Below are 24,591 nucleotides of genomic sequence, written 5' to 3'. Positions count from 1 at the left end.
TCATTAATGATTTACCTTGCCCTCAGTGGAAGTTGTACCTTGAAATGACAGTGAATGTCATTATGTTAGGTAAAACATTAAAAATTGTATTCATTTTCTCTGTGTATTGCCCTGATATTTATTTGTATATTTTGTAATATGTACAGTCCTTCAGTGCCACAGAAGTAGCTATATACATATTGGGAGGACTATGTTCAAAAATTTTTTTGATACTGATAAGGGTTTAAAATCAAAATTATGTGGAGATTATTGATGGTCTGGAGAACTGCTGGTATGAGTGTCCAGTAATTGTTAATAGTTATCTTGGGGTCCAGACGAAGAGTGAAAAAAGAGTGGAAGGGAGGATATTTATGTACAGATTAGAGAACAACCCTCCCCAGGTGGATTCAGTTCTGTGGGCACATGGTCTGGTGAGCAACCTGTGCCTTTGTGCGCATCACAAAAGTCTCCCCTTTTCCTGGCAGAGGAACCCTGGCTTAGGGTGTGTGAGTTGGCAAGAGACATGGTCTAGATTTTTGCCTCCCACCCCAGTCTTCCATCCTTTTGCAGGTGTAGCCTACACAAGCAGGTGCAGGTACCAGTCCTGATGCTGAAGTATGAAAAAAGGAAAAAGAGTGACCACAGGAGCCACTGATGAATGTGGGGAACAGCAGCAACCAGACTCCTCTTGTATTTAGGTATTCATTCAACTATGTATTTATAGAATACCTATTTTGTGCTAGACATGTTCTGCAACAGGAGTCGCAAACCTCAGCCCGACGGATAAACCTGATCTGTTGTCTGTTTTGGCGAATAGAATTTTGTTTGGAACATAGCTATATCCCTTTGTTTATGTTTTTTTCTGTGGCCACTTCTGAGCTATAATGGCGGAGTCGAGTAATTGTGACATAGTATGGCCTGCAAACTTGAAGTGTTTTCTTAATTGGCCCCTTTACTGGAAAAGGTTGAGGACCTCTGTTTTAGAACAGGAATCTGTAGTTTGCTTCTGGTGCCATCCCATGGTAACTGAGCGTGGGCTTTGGCTTCTCTCCTGTTTGCCCTGCTTGCAGAATACACCTCCACTGGAGCCATGCTGGGGCACATTAGGGCAGAGAGGGCAGAGCTAAAAGCATGCAGCCCCGGGCATGTCTATTGCTTAGGTGTCTACACAGGCAGTGTAGTCCGGAGAAGAGAACAAAGGGCTAGGAGTCTGGAGATGGTGGAGACCTGTGACCTTCTCTCTGGGCCTCAGGTTCCTTCACTCTGCAACTAGGAGATCACACTGGATCAGAGATTCTCAAACTTTAACCAGCATCAGAATCACCTAGAAGGCTCCTTGAACAGATTGCTGGGCCCTACCCCTCCTACCCAAGGTTTCTGATTCTGTAGGTCTGGGAGGGCCTGAGAATTTCTGCCCCCCCCCCCTTTTTTTTAAGATTTAGAGAGAGAGCAAGAGCAGGAGGGGCAGAGGGAGAGGGGGAGAGATCCCGAGCAGACTCTTTGCTGAGTGCGGAACCCAACGTGAGGCTTGGTCTCATGACCCTGACTGATATCATGACCTGAGCTGAAACTAAGAGTTGGACACTCAACCGACTGTGCTGCCCAGGCACCCCGGAAATTTATGCTTTTAACAAATTCTGGGTGTTGATGCTTATGGTCTGGCGATGTGTACTTTGAGAGCCACTGGATTAGATCTTTAGTAAAGAGTTCTTGGAAGAGTAGTTAGTCATCCTCAGATAGGCAGGTTGCCTGGATTGCTCTTTGGTAGTCCTGTCTCTCTTTGGCATTTTGCAGGGAAAGGCTGGGGTAACACTGTGAGAAATGACATTTGGTGAGGACCCATATCCTAGATGCCTCTGTGATATGTCACCCAGAGCTATCCTGGGCTACATTGTAAATTCTCACATTCCATCTATACAGGCTTCCTCTTCATAATCAGTCATTCCAAATTTTGCCCATTGCCTCAAATTCTAGACCCTCAAGTGATCAGTCTTTTAGGGCACCGTGGAAGAAAAGAAATCCATGATGGCAGATTATTTTTCATGCTGTCTTCCCCATCCCCCCTACTATGACTGCTGTTCCCTACCTTTTTCCTTTTAAGAACTCTTGTTCCAGTTGCCTTTTTTTCTAAAAAAAGTCATTTTCTTGGTTGCAATAATGTCTCAAGAGCTATAGGAAGCCTACTGGTGTCAGAAACTAATGGAAGTTACTTGCAGGATAATCTTGTCAGTCCTCTCAAAAATTCTTGGAAGTATTCTATTTTCCTCATTTTACAAATGAGTAGTCATTACAGATGGGGAATTAAAGAAGCTAAGTAATATATGACCTGGGCAATTATCCATGCAGATGGCCCTCAAAAACCAAGCTGCTCAGGTTTTGGCCTCTTTCCCTCTAGCCTTCACCCCTGCTTCCTCTTGAGTGCCCATTCTCATGTTCAGATCTTGGCTCTCTTGTTACCCAGGTTTGCTCTTCCTTAGAAATCATGAACTCTACTATACTGTTGTCATCTCAGTGCAGCAGTTCATGCCGTGGTAGAGCTCTCTCTTACCTCCTTCCTCTGCCGACAGAAATAATTTTCTTCTCTGAACTATTTTTGTATCTTGAAGGTCTTAAAAAATCTGTGTACCTTGCACTAAATTATATTGGCATGTTTCTAGTTCCTTTACTACAAGGTAACCTTCTTGAAAAAGTTATTTTATATCATTTTTAAGGTTTCTACAGCACCAGTTTCTGTGTCTGGTATAAAGTAGGCACTCAGTAAATAACTGCTTAACTTAGCTAGAGAATGGTTAAGACAGGGGCTTGAATTCAGGTCTGTCTTGCTCACAGGGCAGTATTCAGGTCTCCCACCGACCGTGGCTTATTCGTATCTAGTCTGATCTGCTTGAAGAAGGAATTGTTCAAGAGGTGGTGTCATTTGTGAGGTGCTGTGTCTACTTTTCCATATCCAGCATGCTCTTAGTGGTGATGACTTTTCATTTTGTCAAAATGCATCTTCTCTTTTTCAACTAGAGTTCAAACACAATAGTTTTAGACAATATCCTGAGAACATTTGGAAACATGGCATCTCAGATCTATTTTTCCCCTTGGGTTTACGAAGTACATACAGCTATAATTACTAATCACTGTACTCTAAGTAGAGACAGACAATACGTATGTTTGTGACAGTTTTCCAGAGGGAGAGCTAAGTAACCAGGCTCATTTTTCCATAATGTGAATGTTATTCACAAACTATTACCATAATTGATGCACCAAGCCACTGTAGGGTAAATAATGTGTTGTGTGTGGGAAGCAAGCTAGTAGTCAATGAATATTAAAGAACAAAACCTCATTTTAAAAGAGAAGCTATAATTATAATCATTCTGAATTCGTACTGCAAAACCAGTTAAAATAACTTGGTTGCCATTTATCTATGTAATTCTGTGTGTAAAGGAAGTAGGTATGTGAGTAGAGCTGTTTAGAAATGTGTGCGTACATACACACATTTTTATAAAAAGACAATGTCAATCTTTAGAAGTAGCCATTTTTCAAAGGTATTTGATGTAGAGATGTGAACACGAACAGAGTTTATCAGTGAAATTTATATTGATGGGAAAGAACAGAATTTCAGTTTTATCTTTTGCTTCGTAGGTGTTTTATGTCTACCTGGAATGTCTTGTTCCTTTCCTTGACGAATTCAGCTTCCGTATTTTTTTCCAAGCTCCTTTTTCATAGCAAGTCTTTCTCATCCACTTATCTCTCTCTTATTGCCTTCCAGATACTCATCAACTTCTGTGTGTGGTGTATTGATTTGAACTTGTGAGATTTGTTGTTTTGTAATAAGAGGTCATAAGTCACTTCCTGTGTGTATCATCAGTCTCCCCAACCAGACTGCCACGTCATGTCAGGAAGGGATAGCTCTGTTTCTGTCTGTGTACGTGTAGCTCATCCTCATATTCTCCTGGATCATGGTCAGTGCTCTCTGTGCATGGGCTGACTCCTTTAGGAGGGGCTGCTGGTTGTCTCTTTCTCCATCAGATGTTGCATTATGTTTCTACAAGCTTTTACGTTTCGTGCTTGCTTACCAGTGTCTCTAAAAAAATGCTCTCTTATAACTGGGAAGAACTAGATCCTGTTGGTGTGGAGTTTTGGATGGAACACTTAATCAGGAATCTGGAATGTGGCTTCTGTGAAATATAGAACCCCTTCATCTCTGTCAAGTTCTGAAATCCAAGGGAGAGGATGCTGCCTTTGTCTCTTGGTTTTTAATGTTTTAGATACATATGTTTTAGATATAGACAAGGTGATTAGATCAGAGCTTGGATACGTTTATATTTTAAAGTAAATTATAGTGTATCTATTGGGAACCTTTTAGAAAAATCTCTTCAACATTGATCCTGTTACTAGTTGTAACCTCAGTATATTTTGATAATTTCCTTCAAATATATACCCTTCCTTCTGTATGGGCTTCAGTTGTCTTTTCCATATATATCAATGAAAGTATGGACAATGCCTGAATCACTTTCTTAAGTTCAGATTTCCATGGCCCTTAATGTCAGACAGAGACAATTTATTCAGCTAGTTTATCCAACTGAACATAGTTCTATAACAAAAATGAATAAATAGAAGTTCCTTAACATATTGCTTGTATAGACAGAGACCATGTTGTAAAGCTCTGTTTAGTTCTCCCTTTCAAAAGAGGATTATTGGTTTCCTGCCTTTAACTCAGTCTTAAACAATTTGACCTTTCTTCGGGCTTTTTGGAAAGTTTTAAGGAAAAAAAAATAAAGCTCAAACAACCTCAAGGAATTCTAAGTATTAAAGTTCACCTCTATGAAGGTAATTGGTTCAGAAATTGAGCATTATTTGCTATACTTCAGCGCATAATATAGGTCATTATTCATGTATCTAACTCTGGGATAGCTTGAGTTTGCTTGCCCGGATAAGTTATGAAGGGAGGAACATCATCCAGGAGTGGACTCTTCAGAGGGACAAGGAGCCTGGACCTGACCTGTGGGGAGGCTGTTCTCATCCTCTACTCTTCCTACAAGATGTTGAGAACCTTTTCCCACCTTGAAAATCCTAGGTGGGACTTTGGCCTGATTCCCTCAAGGACTCTGGAAACTACTTAGCTTGGAGTGGTGCCGTTTGAGTCTGTTCTTGGCAGTGGGCCTTGGCTTTTTTCCTGCGAGGCCCTGTGCCTCTTAGGAGCAGAGAGGAGGTCAGATGCAGGTAACACAGGCACGATGTCTGTCTCCTGAAATGCTCAGCTGATGTGCATCTCTCCCTTCCCCTAAGGGTGTAAGGAAGAACACATTTGTCATGGAGTGTAATGAGTAGGAAAGAACATGTGGCTTTTTTTTTTCCCTGCTTCTGAATAGCAGGAAATAGGATAAAAATCTTTCTGTTTACAAGTCAGCTGTATCTCTTTGTAATTTGTGTTCAAGTAATTTGAAGCTTTGCTGCGAAGCTAAACTTCTGAACAGTTTCATTAGCAAATGCTTTCTTGGAGGGCCAAGGGCAGCTTTCGTCAGGATTTGAGGTCTGAGAGGAGAATTGTGAGTTAAGCCGTGGTGTGGTGGTGGTGGTGGTGGTGGTGGTGGTGGTTCTGGTGGTGGTGTTGATGCTGGTGGTGGTGGTGGTGGTGTGGTTGGTGGTGGTGGTTGTGTTGTTGGTGGTGTTGTTGGTGGTGGTGGTGGTGGTGGTGGTGGTGGTGGTGGTGGTGGTGGTGGTGTGGTGGTGGTGGTGGTGGTGGTGGTGGTGGTGGTGGTGGTGGTGTGGTGGTGGTGGTGGTGGTGGTGGTGGTGGTGGTGTGTGTGGTGGTGGTGGTGGTGGTGGTGTGTTGCGTGTGTGTGTGTTGCGTGTGTGTGTGTTGCGTGTGTGTGCGCGTGTGTGTGGCGTGTGGCGTGTGTGTGCGTGTGTTGTGTGTGTTGCGTGCGCGCGCGCGTGTTGTGTGTGTTGCATGTGTGTTGCGTGTGTGTTGCATGTGTGCGTGCGTGTGTGTTGTGTGTGTGTTGCGTGTGTGTTGCGTGTGTGTGTTGCGTGTGTGTGTGTTGCATGCAGAGCATGTGCTTGGTTGGGCAGGGACAAGGAGGGTTGAAGAAAAGAGGAAGGGTCTTTCCCAGCATTGGAAACACCACATATGAAGGTCGGATGACAGGTAATGAGCCTTTCGAAAGTTTTATAAGAGCGGGGACCAGGCCTGTTTGTTGAGAACAGGGCAAGTCCTTGAGCGCCCATCATACCTCCTCAGCCTCTCTTAACGAGCGTTCAGATGCTCTGCCAGAGGAAATGGTGTGTTCCAAGTGCAGCTGGGATGGAAATGGAGTCCGTTTAGTGCAGCTGAAGCAGTCCTCCGCACAGACTGCCCCCTTCAAACAGTAAACGTCTGTTTAAAAGGAAACAAAACAAGGCTGGTGGGAGTTGGAAGGAGCAGGAGTTTATGTCAGAAAATGAAAATGAATTGCTGTGGAAAGCCTGTCTTGGTGATGGTTTCAGAGATATTAAAAGAATTCAATTGCTAGTTTGTTAAATTTCTGTGTATGTTTTTGTGGACTTTTAATTCTCCAGGAGACATGGAGGATACAAAAGCAGTCCTATTTCTCTTAGGGAACATGCTGCTATTGTTGGAGATGATTGCCTTGCAGCTCACAAGCCATGGCATCTTCTACTACTTATGTTAGTAGTAGAGGGAGCTAGGTAGACTTATGGTGTCTTCCCAGCTCTTTGCTTCCCTTCCTTTTGGCAAGACAGGCTTTGAACGTAATCAGAGTGTGATTAAGGCTCTGTTACAGCAGGTGGAGGTTCTGACTTGAAGTCTAGGAAGTGAAATTTTGATGGTGCTTCCAGCTGACAGTAGCTACTAAGCAAAGGGAGGAGGTTGTACTATAGTTGTAGGTGACACTGCTCATGACTCGGTCATGAGCCTTGAGCTATGTTAACTGCTTTACAAACACGGGCCCATTTTAAGGTAGGTTTGATGAGTCTCAGTGTACAGATGGGGGACTTGAGGTTGAGAGAGAGAACGAGTTTGCAGTTGCACCCAGCATGTGACGTGGTCCCTCTGTCCCTAAAGCTCTTGGGGGTAGCCACTGCCTGTTGCATTGCACTCTCTCAACGTAGCCTTTTTGCCCTGCCGCCATCAGTTCTCATCCTTCCCCTCTTTTAAGATGCTTTAAACAAACACAACCAGAAATCTGCCTCTGTATTTGATGCTCATTTCCTTCCTTATGTCCCGTTAGGCAATGCCTTATATTCATGCAAATATTAGATAATTTGCGGGGATAAAATAGCAATTTTATTTTATCTCCCCTGGACTCTAAGAGAATTTGTATTGTGTTATTAATTCTGTCTGTTCCATGATCATGCTGTGTGACCAGAAATGTGTAACACCGTGGTAGCCTTACTGGTATTCTCAGGATGCACTTATGTGCAGTGGCCTGAAGCTAGGCTCAGGAGCTGGGAAGACACATAGACCAGCTTAACCACAGTCCTTGTGAGACCGTGGTGAAGTCACTGTACCTCTCTGGGCTTCGCTCCTTTCATCACTGTGGTCTTTGATCCAGGTCACTTCCCAGTCTGGGAGGCACAGTCTTTATCAGGACACTAAATAGGTCACATGCAGCATGTCCTTGTATGCGTGTTATTTTTAGGTGTTTCTAGAAGGGATGGTTAATAAAATAGAAATTCATTAAAAAACATTATTAAATTCTTACATTTTGTGTTTCTCCAATTAATGAATGCCTGCTAAAATTCAGTATGTTATCAAGTGAGGACTTCGTTATTTCTTTTTAATTAAAAGGGGGGCCTCATGCTAAAAGTTAGACACTATTGGTTTTCATGAGCTTTTAAAGTCCCTTCACAATCAGAATATTCACTAAACCTACAAATGAGTCCAAATACTTGATTACCAAATTCTAGCTGTTTGGAATCTTCTGTTATCTTACTTTTTCTTCTTCTCCATGAGCATTTGGATTTATAGTAAAAGGGGGGGAACATCATGAGGAAATGAATTGACCTCTAAAAGAACCAATCTTCCATAGTCTTGTCCCTGAACACAGAATGTCTTGCCATCATGTCTGTAAGTACAGTCAGTCCGTGGTCAGGCAGTCTCCTTTCTCCTCCCCATTCCCTCTGTCCAGTGAAACCCTGTACACCTCACCTTCTTTTCAGACCACAGGCCCCTCTGGCCTCACCTCTTTCCTCACCCAGCCTTGTTAAATGGGAACCCCTCCCTGCTTTTCTTACTGGCACACACAGTTCCTAGAAGTTCTTGTCCTCCTGCCACTTCCTTCAGGAACATGTCAGCTGTCTGCCCTCTCTTGAGCTTCTGTGTTCCACTTGAGAGAATTAAAACTCTGTCTGGAATGTTATTATAATTTATGTAGATTACATAATGTTACATAGATATTATAGTGGGCCTCAATATCTGAAGGATTTTCCAGTGTTGCCCCATCAGTCCATTTACCAAGTGGCTCCCTTTGTCCCCTTGGTCGCAGTTCCAAACTGTCCCCATGGAAGGCTGCAATCTTAGCAAAAATTTATCAGGAACTTACTGTGCTAGAGAAAATGTGCTAAGGACTTTAATGCATTGTCTCAGGTCCATTCGTGCCATGTGATCTAATCCCCCTCCCCCCCCCCCCACCATCCCATCCATCAAAAACTGAGCATTAGCTGTGTCCAGGCACCAGTCCCAAGACACAGGCTGTGAATGTGACTGAGGGAGGCTGGGGACTTGCTCGGGAGAGGCCTCTACTTCAGAGGGAGATGCAGAGAAGTAAATGGGCAAAAAGAACATTGTATGAGAAGTGCTACAAAGGGGGGAAGAAGTTAAGTATGTGATAGATGCACGTGACCCAGGCTCAGGGATGAGGGTAAGGAAAGCTTCTTGGAGAAAGTGACAGCTAAGTGCCAATCCAAAGGATGAGAGAATATGAGTTAGGTGATGTAATAGGGGGATATAAAGGTGTTCTAGATGCTGAAAAGATGCAGGGAAGGGAGAGGGGCCAGTAAGAATTGAGTCATTGTTCTCAGAGAAATTAGTGGCCTTCAGGTATGAACTCTATTCATTCACTCTATTTCCTACCTCCAAAGTGATTTATACAGTACCAACTCAAATTAGACTCCACTGAGATTCTTTATGGTCCGTGCGTGTGAGGAGATGAGTTTTGACACACTTGCTGTCAATCTCAATACGGAGGTTTGCTTGTGCACTTGTGTATCTGCTCTGCTGAGATAGTATTAGGGTGTTTGGGAGCCTGTGGAGGAAAAGACTTATTCAAAAACATTACGGGAAGGTTTGTGATTATTGTGATGGTAGGGGTAGAGCTTTTCAAGGGGGCTTTCAGTGATAATTGCTCCTAGAATTGGGAATGCTAAAATGAAGCTGCTTCTTAGCTTCACGGTGTGTGATAGCAGCTTCCAAAATGGAAGCATATTCCTTCTCCATCAAGGCGTTCAGTAAATGACATATAGGCCTCCGCAAATGTTCCACCTGCAAACACCCTGACTAGGGAAAGCATGATGGACCTCAAAGGAAGGGTCTGTAGGGAGGAGGTAGGGTTGGAGCTTCTATGACACAAAGGTTGGGGAATGATGATGGTCCACACGTGCTCCTGGTCATTTGCGGATGTGAAGGGGAGATAAACCCCATGTAGACTTTGCTCCTCCTGATTGGCAGGAAAGGTTACTTGTTAGAACAGCATAGAGGCTTCATTGCCCCATTCATCCTTTGGAATAAAAGTGGGCACTGAGCAGCTCAGTGGTAAAATATTTCAGACTTTCTTTCAAACCACTTGGAAAGGTGGAAGCTGATGATGAAAACTCAGACTCACCTGTTTCTCTCTGCAGGTGAGGGTAGTATACGGCATCCTATAGAATGTACTTTTAAATCCAGGTGAATTGAATAAGTAAATATTTATTACTTGGAGTAGGGGTGTGGGAAGTAAGGACAAGAGATGTGCTGACATACTGTTAAATATCTTGGGGCTGGCGGTTTTCCACGTGTCTGACTGTGGCAGGGTGCTGTCCCTAGCGCAGTGGTGCGGGGGGGGCGGCGTGCTCACACCTGCTGGAGCCATGCTCAGGGATTTCTCCCCTCATTCTCCATTTCTTCTGTTTCTTGCATCTTGTAAAATAGGTGCTGTGATTCTGTTTCATGTTTTTTTTTTTTCTTTCTTGAAATCTTGAAAAGTTTAATGGGTTAATAGTAGTAAAACAAAAATAAAAGCACTGTCTTTACGTTTCTGGGAAAAAGAATGTATGTTTAAGTGTCAATCATTTCCCAAGCTGTTGGTTCCTGAGGCTGAATACCAGGAGCTGTTTTGGCAGCTAGTAGAAGTAAAAGGGAATAGCAAGAGAAAGCTGGCCCAGTTTCTCTTTCTCTGGCTACGAGAGGTCAAAAGATGTTGTCTCAGCTGGAGAATTTAAAATGGATTCTTACTCACTTTTTGCTAAAGAGACTGGACTGTTTCTAGTGTTGTAATCTTCTGTAGCCGTGGAGAAAGGTCACCTCCTGATCTTGTTTTGGGGACCATGGGGTTAAAGCTGTGGCAGAGTCCTTTATCTGGACACAGGCTCTTATCAGAGTAATGTTTGGCCAGGTGTTAATCTGAGTCCTGAGGGGGAGTGCTGGAGCTCATTATTCATCCCAGGGGTAGGGGTGGGAGGAGGAGGCTGTCCTTCTGGGAGGGTCCCGGCCAGGGCCTGCCTCCTGCCTTTCCGGACTTGTGCCATTTGTGAGGAAGGCAGCTGAAGCCCATTTGAGGAATTCTGTTGTCAGCCAGCCAAGAGAGCAACACAGAGGGAGGGAGCAGGAGGGAGCGAAGAGCAGGCAGCTCAGCCAGGCAGTTCTGGAGGGCGGTTTCCGGTGGCTGAAGGATCACACACGGTGTCTTAGGCGCTAAGGGAAGGTGTACAGAAACTTAAAAGGGGAAGGAGGCCAGGTTTGAAACAGTGCATTTTCCTACTTCTCTCTCCTTTGCTCCTCCTGCCTTTGAATACATGGCATCCTTTGGAAAGCTCAGCATCTGAAAGAAGCCTTTGCCGGAAACACTGCTTTTTCTTCAGCGTTATACTGTTTTGGTTTGTTTCGTTTTTCTTTTCCTTTTTATTTTTTCCATCATCTTTTCCTCTGAGGGCAGGAGGTGAGACAATGATCAAGTCAAGCTGGTTCTATGTCAAGTTCAAGTATGCAGAGAAGGTAAGTCAATATGTTTTCTTTTCCCAAGGGAAACCTGCCTCCCCCCCCCCCCCCACCCTTTCTCCTGTGGACAGGCTCCTCTGGCTACCGAGGGACTCAAATGAGCCCAGAAGTTGTGTTTGTGAATGTGTTTCCTCTGGCTTAATGATTCTTGGATGAAACACAGGCTCTGCGCTGACAGTCTGACGTTGCCATTGACCACGAGGAAAGAATCTTCAAACCTGGTCCCAGAAGCATGATTCAGAATCTGAAGAAGGAAAATAATGAAACCGCGTTCATTGGAAAGACAGGCGACGCTGCTTTAGATATAGAATAGTTTCCAAGAGGAGTATTTGTTACGAAACTTGATGTGTTTTCTGTCCTGAGACAAATTGACAATCTCTTCCCGTTACCTATAGTTTGCTTAGTCAGAGTTTTTATTTTTTTCTCTCAGTTAGCTGACTTGACTCATTCATGAATGTAGAAAAAGAGCTTTGCAGTGTTTGGGGTATAGGAAGAATCCCCATCATTTTGACAGACTGTTTATAAGACTGTCCCTTTACTGTCTGTTGCGGGGGTGGGGTTACATTTTTAGGGAAACCCTGAATTTCGGTTGCATCTGAAATTTTGATGTTACAGTTCGATGTTTTAATGTATCATTACTAGGCTGTGGGGGAAGAAGTATTTTCACTTCCCTGGGGACGAGGACCATCTTTTTGGTTCTGGATCCATACATGTCACTTACTCTGTTGGGAATTTATAGGGTTAGTAATGAGGTTTCCAGGGGCAACCTAAAATGCCTCCTTTTTAAAATCCTTTCTTCCTTGATTTGCATGTTGACAGTATTGGCATACTGACTGTCGAGATAAGCTGAAACCCTAGAGAAGGTAGCCGTGATGTGGCAAGATGGAAATTGTGGTGACTGTTGCCCTATTTTTTATGATTATAATGCATAAGCATGTTGAAAAATCCCTCTTCCATTCTTCTAGTTTAAAAAAGAAGTTAGTATACTTAGGGCTCATTTTCCCACATTGTTTTTTTTCTTGTATGAATCTGTTTCTGCTATGTTTTTATGACAGCAAAATTACTTGTTCTTTACCCATGTATGTGTATGTGTATACTAATCAAAATATATAGGATTTTTACTTAAAAAGATCCATCCTCCATTTCATTTTTTCTTTATTTTATTATTTTTTTGAAAGTATGCTCCATGCCCAGCATGGAGTCCAGTGTGGGATGTGAACTCACAACCCTGTGGTTCCTGAGCTGAGCCAAGATCAAGAGTCAGACTTTTTTTTTTTTTTTAAAGATTTTATTTATTTATTCATGAAAGAGAGAGAGAGAGGCAGAGGGAGATGCGGGACTCCATCCCAGGACTCTGGGATCATGACCTGAGCTGAAGGCAGACGCTTAACCATCTGAAGCCACCCAGGCGCCCCAAGAGTCAGACTCTTAACGGACTGAGCCACCCAGGCGCCCCACCCTCCATTTTAAGCCGTTTGCATTGTTAACTCTTAAAATTATTATAACCAAAATATTAGAGTCAGGAAAGGTAACATTTTGGTTTAGGATTTACTTTTTTTTCTCTGTGGATTACTTTCCTTGGAACAGCCTGTTACCCATTGTTGGCTGTTATATGAATTTTGATAAATTAAAACTGTGTTCTACCTCCTTAACCTTTTCCTTTCACCATGAATGTCCTGCCCTAGAAATCTGAAACTCAGAGTTAAGGAATGAGAGTAAAGTAATGTTAAAAAGAGGAAAAACATTTCAAGGAATGACCTTCATAAAAAGGAAAAGGAGGGGGATGTTAAATTAATTGCCTCATCTGAATGACCATGTTAGTATTCCTTTAGCAAAAAAACGAGGAGAGAATGCTTTCATGTACCAAGACGTGTGTGTATCATAAAGCTTAATGTAAGGCTCCATAGCTAATTGAAGAATATCTTGCTTTTATTAGCGATGGGAGGGGGGAAGAGAAGCAAAAATCTCAGTCTTGTTTTTGACATGTGCTTAATGGTGCTCTGGATCTCTGTGATTCTCAGTGGAACTTTTGTTCTTTTATTCCTTCCCAATGATTTATTTTTTTAAACTTACATTGGAGGTTTGCTTTTTTTTCCCCCTCCAAAACTCATCCAAATGAGTTTAGTTTCATCTGGAGAGATAAAAACCTTTAGTGTAAACCAAAGGACAGGGATGCTTAAAAGACAAATTTAAACCATTCTTTTCCACATTTTTCCAAAAGGCGACTCTTTTTACAGGGCTGTTAATTTGAAATTTCCTCCAGTATTTTTTAAGGGGGCAAAAAGAAATCCCTCTGTTCCCAAATGCTGACCAAATGATTCAGTATAAGCTTGTATTTGTTAGAAAGGTATTTCATCTGTGAAGTTTGTCCACAATTGTAAGAAAATACATTATGTGATACCTTTAATAGCCAGTCATTTCTTGTTTTACGTTTAGGAAAAAATGATTTCATCAGTCTTAAATAGTGATCAAGAAAAATTAAGAAATTCAAGTAATGCATTATCAAAATCATTGGCAACAGGAGAATATTACTTTCCCATGATCATCAGGATTGTGATCCCTTTCTAAAATTTAATAATATCTATATCTGTATATGTATATAGTAAAATAAACTTCTCTTTTACCACAACCACATACACATTTCCCTGTAGTATCTCCATTTAAATTATTAGTTAGCTCTTTCTTTCCTTCTTTTCAAAAGATTTTATTCATTCATTCATTTGTTCATTTATTTAGAGAGAGCAGGCAGGGGGAGAGGGAGAGGGAGAGTGAGAATCCCAAGCAGACTGTGTGCTGGCTCAGAGTCCAGTGTGGGACTCCATCTCACGACCCTCAGGTCATGACCTGAACTGAAATCAAGTCGGTTGCTTAACCCACTGAGCCACCCAGGTGCCCCGAATTATCTCTTTCTTTAATTAGGTTGGTACCTAGCCTTATTCTTTTTTTTTAATTGACTAGTTAGATATCTGTCCTGATGTTCAACAGATACCTCTAATGCAACATCTCTAAAATGCAGTTAGTTTCTTTTTCCTCAATCAAATGTATTTGTGTTTCCTACCATAGGTAAGTTGTCACTATCCAGCTTGGTTATCTGTGTTTCCAAATGACCTGCTTTAGTTCTTTTCTTACCATCTTGTTTCTGGCTTATTAGAGGAGCCTCCTAATTGGTCTCCATGTTGCCATTCATGATACCTTCCCATGCTATAAGACACTGCTAGAATACTATTGTTAAAAGGTCTGAGTCTCTTAGTCCCCCGCTTATTAATGACTGCCCTCTCTTCCCTAAGAATCCTCACTTGATCTCTCTCAACAGTTATGCACTTGTTCTTGTATATACATAATGCGTTGCATTGTAATTATCCACCAGTCTATGCCTCTATAGCACCATAAGATCCTAAAGACCAGAACTGTGTTGTCTTTTTTTGTATCAGTAATATTGGCATAAAACAGATGCTCAGTTATTCCTTAAATGTTATTGATTACTCTGTGACTCTCTTTGGGAGTCTGGCAAACCTGAGTTTTAATTCTGCTTCTGCCATTTATTGATAGTATATGACTTTGGGCAATATATAGAAACTTGATAAAATTGTTATCTATTAAATTGGGAAGATTATTGCCTAATGTACTTTTTTTAGTCTTAATCATTTTTATTAGACTTAATTCATAAATACAAGAGAAGTGTGAAACCCACTAGCAATTGCCTAATAAGCTTTTTTAAAATTAAACTTTTTCTGTTGAAATGCTAGTAGATTCATATGCAGTTGTATGAAATAATACAGAGAGATACTATGTGCCCTTTTTCTAGTTTCCCCTAAAGGTAACATCTTGTAAAAGCATAGTATAAGATCACAATCAGGATATTGACTGTAATGTAGTCAAGATGCTAAAAATTCTGTTACCCAAAAACCTCTCAGTTGGCCTTTTATAGCCATACCACTTTCCTCCCGCCTCTGCATTGACTCTTGGGAACCAGTACTTTTTCCTCCATACTGTTTTGTCATCTCAAGCATGTTACATAAATGGAATGATGTACTATCTAACTTTTGGAGTTTGTCTTTTCTCGTTCAAAATGAGGGAGATTCCTCCAGGTTGTTGTATGATGTTCCCTTTGGTGTGTGGGTAATATTCTCTCGTTAAGGATTTTAATCATTCCCCCAGTGAAGGACATCTGCATTGTTTCCAGTTTTTTCTGTTATAAATAAAACTGCTGTGAACATTTGTGTACAGGTTTTGGTGTAGATTTAAGTTTTCTTTTCCATGGGATGAATGCCAGGAGTGCAGTTGCTGGGTAGCATATTTAATTTTTAGGAAGCCACCGGACTGTCTTCAGAGTGGCTGTACATGCATTGTACATTCTCATTGTGGCTTTAATTTGCATTTTCCTGTTAATAGCTGATGATGTTAAACATCTTTTCATGTGCTCGCTTTTCATCTGAATATCTTTTGTTAAATATCTCTTTCTCATTAAATGTCTTTTGCCTGTTTTCCAATTGGGTTTTTTACCTTTACTGTTCAGTTTCTAAAAATTCTTATTGTACTCTAGATACTAGTATATTATTTGATATATGGTTTGTAAGTATTTTCTCCCAATCTATAGCGTGTCTTTTCATTCTCTTAACAGCATTTTTCACAGAGCAAAAAGAAATAAATTTTGAGACAGTCTAATTTATAACTTTGTTCCTTAATATGCCTTGCTTTTTTTGTTAAGTCTAAGAACTTTTTGCTTGATCTATCCCTTGATCCTGAAGATTTCTCTTACTTTTTTTTTGTTTAAAGAGTTTTATAATTTTATATTTGATTCATATTTTTCTGATGGTTTCTGATGTTCAACACCTTTTCATATGGTTTTTGGCTGTTTACTTATATATATCTTTGGAGAAATGGCTATTGAAGTCCTTTACCCATTTTGTAATTAGGTTATTTGATTTTTTTGTTGTTCATTTGTAGGAGTTCTTTGTATATTCTGGACATTAACCACTGATTTGCACACATTTTCTTCCATTTCATAAAGTTGCCTTTTTACTCTGTTGATTGTGTTCTATGATATATAAAAGTTTTTTAGTTTGATGTAGCCCCATCAAATTTTTTTTTCTTTTGCTTTTTGTGCTTTTGGTTTGAGGAATCATTGTCAGATCCAAAGTCATGAAGCTTTTCCCTTATGTTTTTTTCAAGGAATTTTATAATTTTAGGTTTTAATGTTTAGGCCTTTATTTCATTTTGAGTTAATTTTTGTGTATGATGTATAATAATGGACTAACTTCATTCTTTTGCATGTGGATATCCAGTTTCCTCAGCACATTTGTTGAAGGGACTGTCTTTTTCCCACTGAGTGGTCTTGGCACCCTTGTCAAAGATCATTTGTCCATATACACAAGGGGCTTATTTCTGGGCTCTCTATTCTGTTTCATTGGTCTATTTGTCCTTATGCTTGTACTCTACTGTTTTTGATTACTGTAATAGGTTTTGAAATAAAGTGTCAGTCTTCCAACTTCGTCGTATTTCTTTCAAAATTGTTTTGGGTATTTGGAGTCCCTTGAGATTCCATTTGAATTTTAGGGTGAATTTGTCTATTTCTGCAATTCCCTGACAGGCAGTTTTTATTCTGATAGGAATTGCTTTGAATCTGTAGATCTCGTTGGGTAGAATGCAAATCTGAACAATATTAAGTGTTCCATTCTATAAACATTGATGTCTTTTCATTTATTAGTATCATCTTTAATTTCTTTCAGCAATTTTCCAGTTTTTGAGTTTTTATTTTTTGTTATTGCATACTGTGATTTTGAATTCTAAAATTTTCTCTTGGTTTTTCTTTATATCTTCTATTTCTTGGCTGAGACTTTGCTCTGTTTTTTCTATTTTTTCTTCGGTTTCAAGCATGTTTGTAATTGTTTGCTGAAGCATTTTTATGGTAGGTATTTAAAATCTTTGTCAGATTATTTAACTTGTCTGTTATCTCAGTGTTGGTGTCTATTGCCTTTTTCCTTTCAGTTTGAGAGTTTTCTGGTTCTTGATCTAAGGAGTGATATTGATACCTGGATATTTTTTTGAGTATGGGCATACCTCGGAGATCCACAGGTTCTGTTCTGGACCATGACAATGAAGCAAATATCACAATAAAGCAACTCAGATGAATTTTTTGGTTTCCCAGTGCACATAAAAGTTACATCTGCGCTACACTGTCATCTAGTAAGCATGGAAAAGCATCACATCTAAAAAAAACTTGGATATATACTTTAAAAATAGTTTATGGTTAAAATATGCATCACTGATGATCACCAGGACAAATATAATAATAATGAAAAAGTTGGATATATTGCAAGAATTACCAGAATGTTGACACAGTGACATGAAGTGAGCAAATGCTTTTGGAAAAATGGTGTGGATAGATATGCTTGACTCAGGGCTGCCACAGACCTTCAATTTGTTAAAAATGCAATAAAGTGAAGCACAGTAAAACGAGGTATGCCTGTATTATGTTTTGAGACTATGGATCTTATCTAAACATTCTGTTTTTAGTTGGATTTTTCTGACTCTCTGGCAGGAGAAAGGTGTTACCACGTTCGGATGGAAGTCCTGGTTTCCAACTTGACCTCAGTTTTCCCCTGAAGGGGAGAGTACATCCTAGTTAGCGCTGAGTAGGATTTTCATTTCCCCTCTAAGCCTCAGCTGATCCCATCCTGAATGAGAGGGGTAATGATGTCTCCTTGCTGCTGCCCTCATGGCCTCCCCTGACACTACAGGGGAGGAGGGTGGTCTTGTTGCCTCCAGGCTGGGATTCTCCACAATACCTTTCCTTACACCGCCCCAGTGGGGAAAAGTAGGAGGCGCCTCCTTACTGCCCCTTGAGGATTTAGGCTTCTCATGTGGTCTCCACTGACATGGAGGAGCTCTGTCCTGCCTGGCAGAGGTGAAGGTCCAGAATCTCCACTCCGGCTTCTCTCACAGCCAGGAGCTGTGGTGATGAGGTGACTCGGTAAAGCCTGGGGAGGGAGGGTGGAAGTGTAGGCTTCCCACTCAGCCTTGCTGATGGGGAAGGGGGTGTGTCCCAGGTTTTTCTCTGGTGTTTGTCCAACAGTTGTTTGTGTTGGTAGTTTGACTCATTTCTGGTCCTTTGTCTAAAGAGAGCGGACTTTTCTTGGGGCCTTGTCTGTATCTGCTGTTGGTGTTTTTGGGTTTCTTCTGCCTTCTTCAGATCATGGTTTGGGATATTTGAGGCAAGAAACAAAACCTAAAACAAAAAACCTAGGGAACTCCCCACCATCTCATTTTTTGGGTCCCCAGTTTTCTAACTGGTCTGCCTTCTCTTCACATCTCAGAACATTATGTTTCCTCATCCACAATGTCCAGGGTTTTGAGTTGTACTTTGTGTAAGTAATAGGGGCAAAGTACGTCTATTTCTTCTTCCTGGAAACAAAAGTCCCTTGATAGGCTTTTTAAAAAGTGATTGAATTAAAAAAAAATGATTGAATGACATGTTTTTAATTAAAAGTGTTTGCATTGCATAGGGCCTGGTAGTAGGTGCTCGAAAGAGGGTGATTATGTTTCTCCCATTTGTACTTGAAATGTCATCATACTTTGCTAAGCTTTGCTAGAAGCAGCTCCATTGCAAGTTTACCTTGCTTTATATAAGTTATATTATCAATAGCACACATTTGCATCTTCACCCCCCTCTTCAACGCTATTCCATCAAGATACAGATCCCGAAAAATTATCATCATCTTTGCAGTATTTTTCTTTTCCCAAGCAATTCTGACCATGCATTTTTGTAATATGATTGGAATTGATTCTAGTTTTCTTAAAAAAAAAATTGTTAGCTGCTTTAGCCAGAAAGAACATATAGTGTAGGGAACAATAGCTTTTGCTTCTTGAAACATTCAATTCAATGAGGTGTTGAGTTTGGTGGGGGAAAGTGAGTACACTTGTTTGTTTCTTTGGTAAGAGATGTTTCTTTGAATAACTGCTCTGAGATTATTATAAATATTATTTAACCCCATTGGCTGACCTGCTTGAACCTTACACATCTGTCCATAATTTTAAAGTGTATTCTGTAACTCTGTCTTTAACTTCAGTTAATTTGCAACCTGTTTATGCAGTGTGTTTGGAAATTTGCATAATCATGATGACCATACCTAAACTCTTACTAGTATTTTCTAGAATTTTATTGGCTGCTTCTGCTAGAATGAAGCAGTAAATTTGTGTGAGAAAACCAGTTTTGAACTTCAAAAGAAATGTAAAGTATGGGACAAGCTATGGAGCATAGCACTATGAATCTCTTTATTCTCACTTAATAAGCAGTAGAACTTGGACATGGCAAAACCTTGTTTCCTCTGTTCTTATTATGTTGTTTGAGACCAAAAGAACTCAGTCTTTATATCAGGCTACATTATAAATTTTGCTGCAAGCTTAGAGTGGACTCATTTCACTGGAAAGACTGTTCATAGTTTTGACAGCTCAAATGAAAACGCTTAAGGACAAGCAACTCCTCAGAAGCTCCAAGGTCTTCGTTTCCAATGGAAGGATTTCAAATACAGTCATTCTCTTTAAGTATAAGGAGGTGAATGGAAACCCTGTTTCAAATGGTGAATCTGAAGCCTGTGTTTTACCAGCGTACTTTGGAAGTGAAAGATACAGCTAATCTGAATCAAAAGCCCAATTCCAGATTGCTTTATTAGAATATGAGGAGGACCTCATCAGGCAGTAGAGTCAGTCGGTGATGAAGAGTACACAGGACATCAGATGTGACTTTCATTAAGCATTGTCCCCCTTGTGTGGCGCTGAGTGCAGGAGGCATCCTTTTCAGCAGGTTGTAATAGCTCTTTTTAAAAGGCTGTCTGCTATACAGTTGCAGCAAAAGATGGATTAAAGAAAGAGGCATTTGTACTCTTATATTGGCTTTGTTATCAGATGATATTTTTGCCCTTTTTTGACATCTGAGAGTACTTGGAATAACTGTGTACAGTTTATTGTATGGTTTTGCATGTATAAATGAGAGAATTAATGAATTTGGCTTCTTAAATTGGAGGTTTTTGCTATGTGCACATTGAAACTAAGCTCCTATCTCTTCCCTTCCCCACCAGGGTACCATCAGCCTTCCCCTTGTCCTGCCACCAGCTTTTCAAGACTCACTGTTCCTTCTGCCTTTCTAGAATGTTGTTGTGTACACTTAGTGTAGTTGGAAGATCTCAGCAATGTTCTAGAAAGAGCAGGATAGATCAGATTTATTCAGGAAGGACCAAAGAACTTTCTTGAAATTACAGAAGTGTTTCCTCATCTACAATGTCCAGGGTTTTGAGTTGTACTTTGTGTAAGTTATAGGGGAAAAGTATGTCTATTTCTTCTTCCTGGAAGCAAAAGTCCCTTGATACGCTTTTTAAAAAGTGATTGAATTAAAAAATAAATAAAAAGTGATTGAATGACATGTTTTTAAGTGTTTGCTTTAAGTCACTTTGCTGTAACTGATAGTTCTTACCTGTAGACATTTGTAGAAGAAAGGCATTCAAATCCCATTCATTCTACGTGTTAGGCCAAAGTAGATCTGGTTATATACTTTTTGGTAGTATTAAAAACAGTTACCTGGGGCGCCTGGGTGGCTCAGTCATTAAGTGTCTGCCTTCGGCTCGGGTCACAATCCCAGGGTCCTGGGATCAAGCCCCGCGTCGGGTTCCCTGCTCCGCGGGAAGCCTGCTTCTCCCTCTCCCACTCCCCCTGCTTGTGTTCCCTCTCTCGCTGTGTCTCTCTCTGTCAAATAAACAAAATCTTAAAATAAATAAATAAATAAATAAATAAAAATGGTTACCTAAAGCTTGAAATCATTAAAAGATAAAAGCGTATATTTAAATACATTATTTTATAGTAAGACAAGTGATTATGCTTTTCGCAGTAATCTTTTGGTGTAGATCAGTGGTTTGCATTGGTTGTGCTTTGGGGATCTCTAAAACTTGGGGAGCTTTAAAAAATAGTGATGTTGAGGTATCAATCCTAGGAATTCTGATTAAGTTGATCTGAAGTGCAGCCTCGACACTTTTTTTTATTTTTTTATTTTTTTTTTAAATGTTTTATTTATTTATTCATGAGAGTCAGAGAGAGAGAGAGAGAGAGGCAGAGGCAGAGGGAGAAGCAGGCTCCCGGCCTAGCAGGGAGCCCGATGCGGTACTCGATCCCAGGACCCTGGGATCATGACTTGAGCCGAAGGCAGACGCTTAACCATCTGAGCCACCCAGGCGCCCCAGCTCGACACTTTTTGTTGTTGTTGCTGTTGTTGTTCTGCCCTCCACCTCCCCCTTTTTTTTAAAGATCCCTAGGACTTTAAAATATGCAGTGAGGGTTACTTTGAGAATGGTTCCACTGATTTGTGTTCCAGCTGTTCTTTCTTGCATAAACCAGATCCATAATGTATTGACCACAATTGTCTATGAGGGTGTACATATATGTCTAAATTGTTGATGCAATTTAGACATATATGAGTAATATGAGTAAAGACTCCTTTTAGATTCTCCTTCCCAGTCCTGTATGGTTGTCTCGTATTTAATTCGACAACAGTTTATTTTTTAAGGAGCTCTGTTTATACTATTCAGCTTAATTTTTATGGAAGCAATATCTCACTTTCATTTTGCACTCATTTTTGGTTTACATGATATTTAATTAAATAATAAAACTAGCATAAACAGGTTTTGGAACAGTTTACTTTTAGTGATTGATGCATTGGTGCCTTATTTATTTATTTTTAAGATTATGTATATATATAGAGAGAGAGCAGGGAGGAGGGGCAGAGGGAGAGGAAGAAGCAGACTCCTAGCCGAGCAGGGAGCCCGATGTAGGGCTCGATCCCAGGACCCTGAGATCATGACCTGAGCAGAAGGCAGATTCTTAACAGACTAAGCTACCCAGGTGCCCCAAAAGATAATTTATTGTAAAAGATACGTGGTTGGCTTGATTTTAGGTCAGTTAATATTCACCTACAAGAGGGTGGGATATGTTTCATTTTTATTCTATAAGTGAATATATTAAGTGCAGATTTTCTTTCTTATCTCATGTTTTAAGTTCTTATTGAGGACTTTGGGTTAGTTAACATCTGATGTCACTACCTAATACAGGCATAATCAGTATAATCACTGTTATCTCAAGAGCAAGAACTGTTTCTTGCCTGTGGTTTTATACTCAATCGTAACCATCTAAATGATAATCCTTATGGGCTTTCATTACACACTGTCACCCTGAAGAGTCTTGAGGCTGGTCTTTGAGTATCATGTGTCTTGAAATACACTTCATATTAGATTTGTGAATAAACTGTGGAAAAACTTAAGACTGAAATTCAGGTATTAATAAATGGTATTTCCTCCTAATAAAACATACTAGTAGACATTAAATCCTTAGCATGTCCTTAATAGACTGATATTAATTGGACCCATCAAAATATGCATGCCCTTGTTTTTACCACTTGATATATGCACATCTGGAGTTGTTTATTTTCAACTGTTCATGGTAATTGCATTCGCACTTAGTATGTTTTACTTTCAGTTAGGTAGCTAATCATGAGTTTTTGTGCTAATTTTGCTTAGCTACCTGCTCCTATTAATCTGGTGTATATCTATGTCTTGTTTTCAGTTCATATTATGAGTTCCTTGAGGACACGAAATCTAGTCTTCCTCTGGTGTACTGTCTACAACACAGAAACACGGTTTTAGAAACAATACTGTCTGAATTAATTTATTGATGTAGTCAGAGGATATTAGGTCTCTACTTTGTGCAAGGACAGAATACTAGGCCTTAAGAGAATTGGTCCCAAGAACATTTTTGTTTGGTTTCTTTCCTGGGAGGAAAGAAACGGGTATATAAGCAGCTGAGTGCAAGTACCATGGTCTGTGCTTTCTCTTTTTGACTGCTCTGTTAGATTATCTTTCAGGAAAGCTGAGTAGTTTAGCACAGTGAATACTAAAGGGAATGCATGCCTTCCCTCTCAGGGGACTTAAGTAGTGTTTAACACCGCCATAAAATCCTCAGCTGTGGCTTTCTCTAATGTAGAATTTGTCTAAGAAAGATTACAAGAACAAGGAAGGCTTTGTGTGTTTTTTTTTTCTTTTTCCTTCTTTTGCTTTTCCTTTTTTCTCTCCCTCCTGCTCCAGGCTATCTGTAAAAAATGGATTATTTTCTTTGGGCCTCTGGAGTCTGCACGTGTGAGTCTGAGAGAAAAATAAAAGACAAAAGCAAGGCAACACTTACTAATGGGAATCCTCACCCACAGGTAAAATGAAGAAAAATTACATGAATGAGTTTGCTTTTGTTCAGCCACTTATACTCACTCAGTGAACCAAACAAGTTGTCAGAGACAAAGCATAGGTCTTGGCGTGTGATAACCCAGTGGTGGGCCATTTATTTAGCCAGTGGAGGGCTCAGGTGTGCTACGTTCTTGACAGAGATGAAAGCCTTTAGAGAGAATTAGAAGGGCTATCATTTGGGAACTGTACTCAGATTCTTTCTTGGTATAATTTTGAGAGCTTCATTATAGTGACTGTCATTCAGCAAGAAACAAGGGAAGACTTTATAATATTCAGCTAGATTCTGTAGTGGCAAGGGAAGACTCAGAATTTAGGAGCTGAAGAGCTATTTAGTGAGGCCCCTTCCATCTGCAGCTGAGGGCCGCCAGCCTAGAATCACACTTTAGCACTCATGACCAGAAGTGTAGACCATAGCTGTAAAATTCATTTACTCTGCTGGAAACCATTAATGTTTTTTTTTTTTTTTTAAGATCTTATTTATTTATTTGAGAGAGAGACAGAGAGGGTGAGAGAGAGCGAGCACAAGCTGGGGTGAAGGGCAGGGTGAAGGGCAGAGGGTGAAGCCGACTCCCTGCTGAGCAGGGAGCCCAATGCAGGGCTGATGGGACCCTGAGATCATGACCTGGGCCGAAGGCAGACACTTAACCGACTGAGCCACCCAGGTGCCCCAGGAAACCAATAGTGTAATGACTTGAACCTTTTCTTCCCTTTGGTACTAATTTTTCTTTTCTTTTGTTAGGAGAAAAGTGATTATAATCCTAACGTTGGCACAAGTTTTCATTTTTGCTTATTCCTTTCCAGTGTTAGCCCTTATTTATACTTTATGACTGTTTCTATGTATTTTTTATTCTCCTTTTTGCACTTACCCATACAGCATTCTTTCTAATATTTCTGAGTACTGTTTGTCAAAATTCCTTTGGGTTTTTATTATAATTTACTAAATCATTGCCCTGTTGTTGAGCATTTACATAGAGTTCCACAGAAAACAGTATGGTGGATGTAGCTGCTCTTTGTAGGTCAGACAACCAATGAGTATTAATGGAGAATTTTTTGATTCCTGTCAAATTGCTACTTCTGGGGAAGATAAAAGCATTTTCGTTAGTATGGTTGATTAACTTTATTAATGTTGGGCAAAATCAATATGTTACTAAAAGG

General features: G+C 40.4%; 1 protein-coding gene across 5 annotated transcripts in view; it reads left to right on the top strand.

Moving 5' to 3' along the window:
• AUTS2 (activator of transcription and developmental regulator AUTS2) overlaps positions 1–24,591 on the top strand; it is a 1,115,275-nt gene that overhangs the window by 336,833 nt on the left and 753,851 nt on the right. Inside the window, exon 1 of one of the 5 annotated variants that reach the window (XM_035722062.1) lies at positions 10,747–11,158. The exons of the other annotated variants lie outside the window; for them this stretch is intronic. Within the exon in view, the coding sequence (XP_035577955.1) occupies positions 11,111–11,158 (48 nt within the window). The 5' untranslated portion in view covers positions 10,747–11,110. Of the gene's footprint in view, positions 1–10,746; positions 11,159–24,591 lie in introns of those variants that run through there. 5 annotated transcript variants of the gene reach the window in all.

Source organism: Zalophus californianus, chromosome 10 (genome assembly GCF_009762305.2).
Source record: "Zalophus californianus isolate mZalCal1 chromosome 10, mZalCal1.pri.v2, whole genome shotgun sequence".
Lineage (NCBI taxonomy): Eukaryota > Metazoa > Chordata > Mammalia > Carnivora > Otariidae > Zalophus > Zalophus californianus.
The sequence above is the reverse complement of the archived record's forward strand: the minus strand, read 5'-3'. Positions and strand labels throughout refer to the sequence as shown.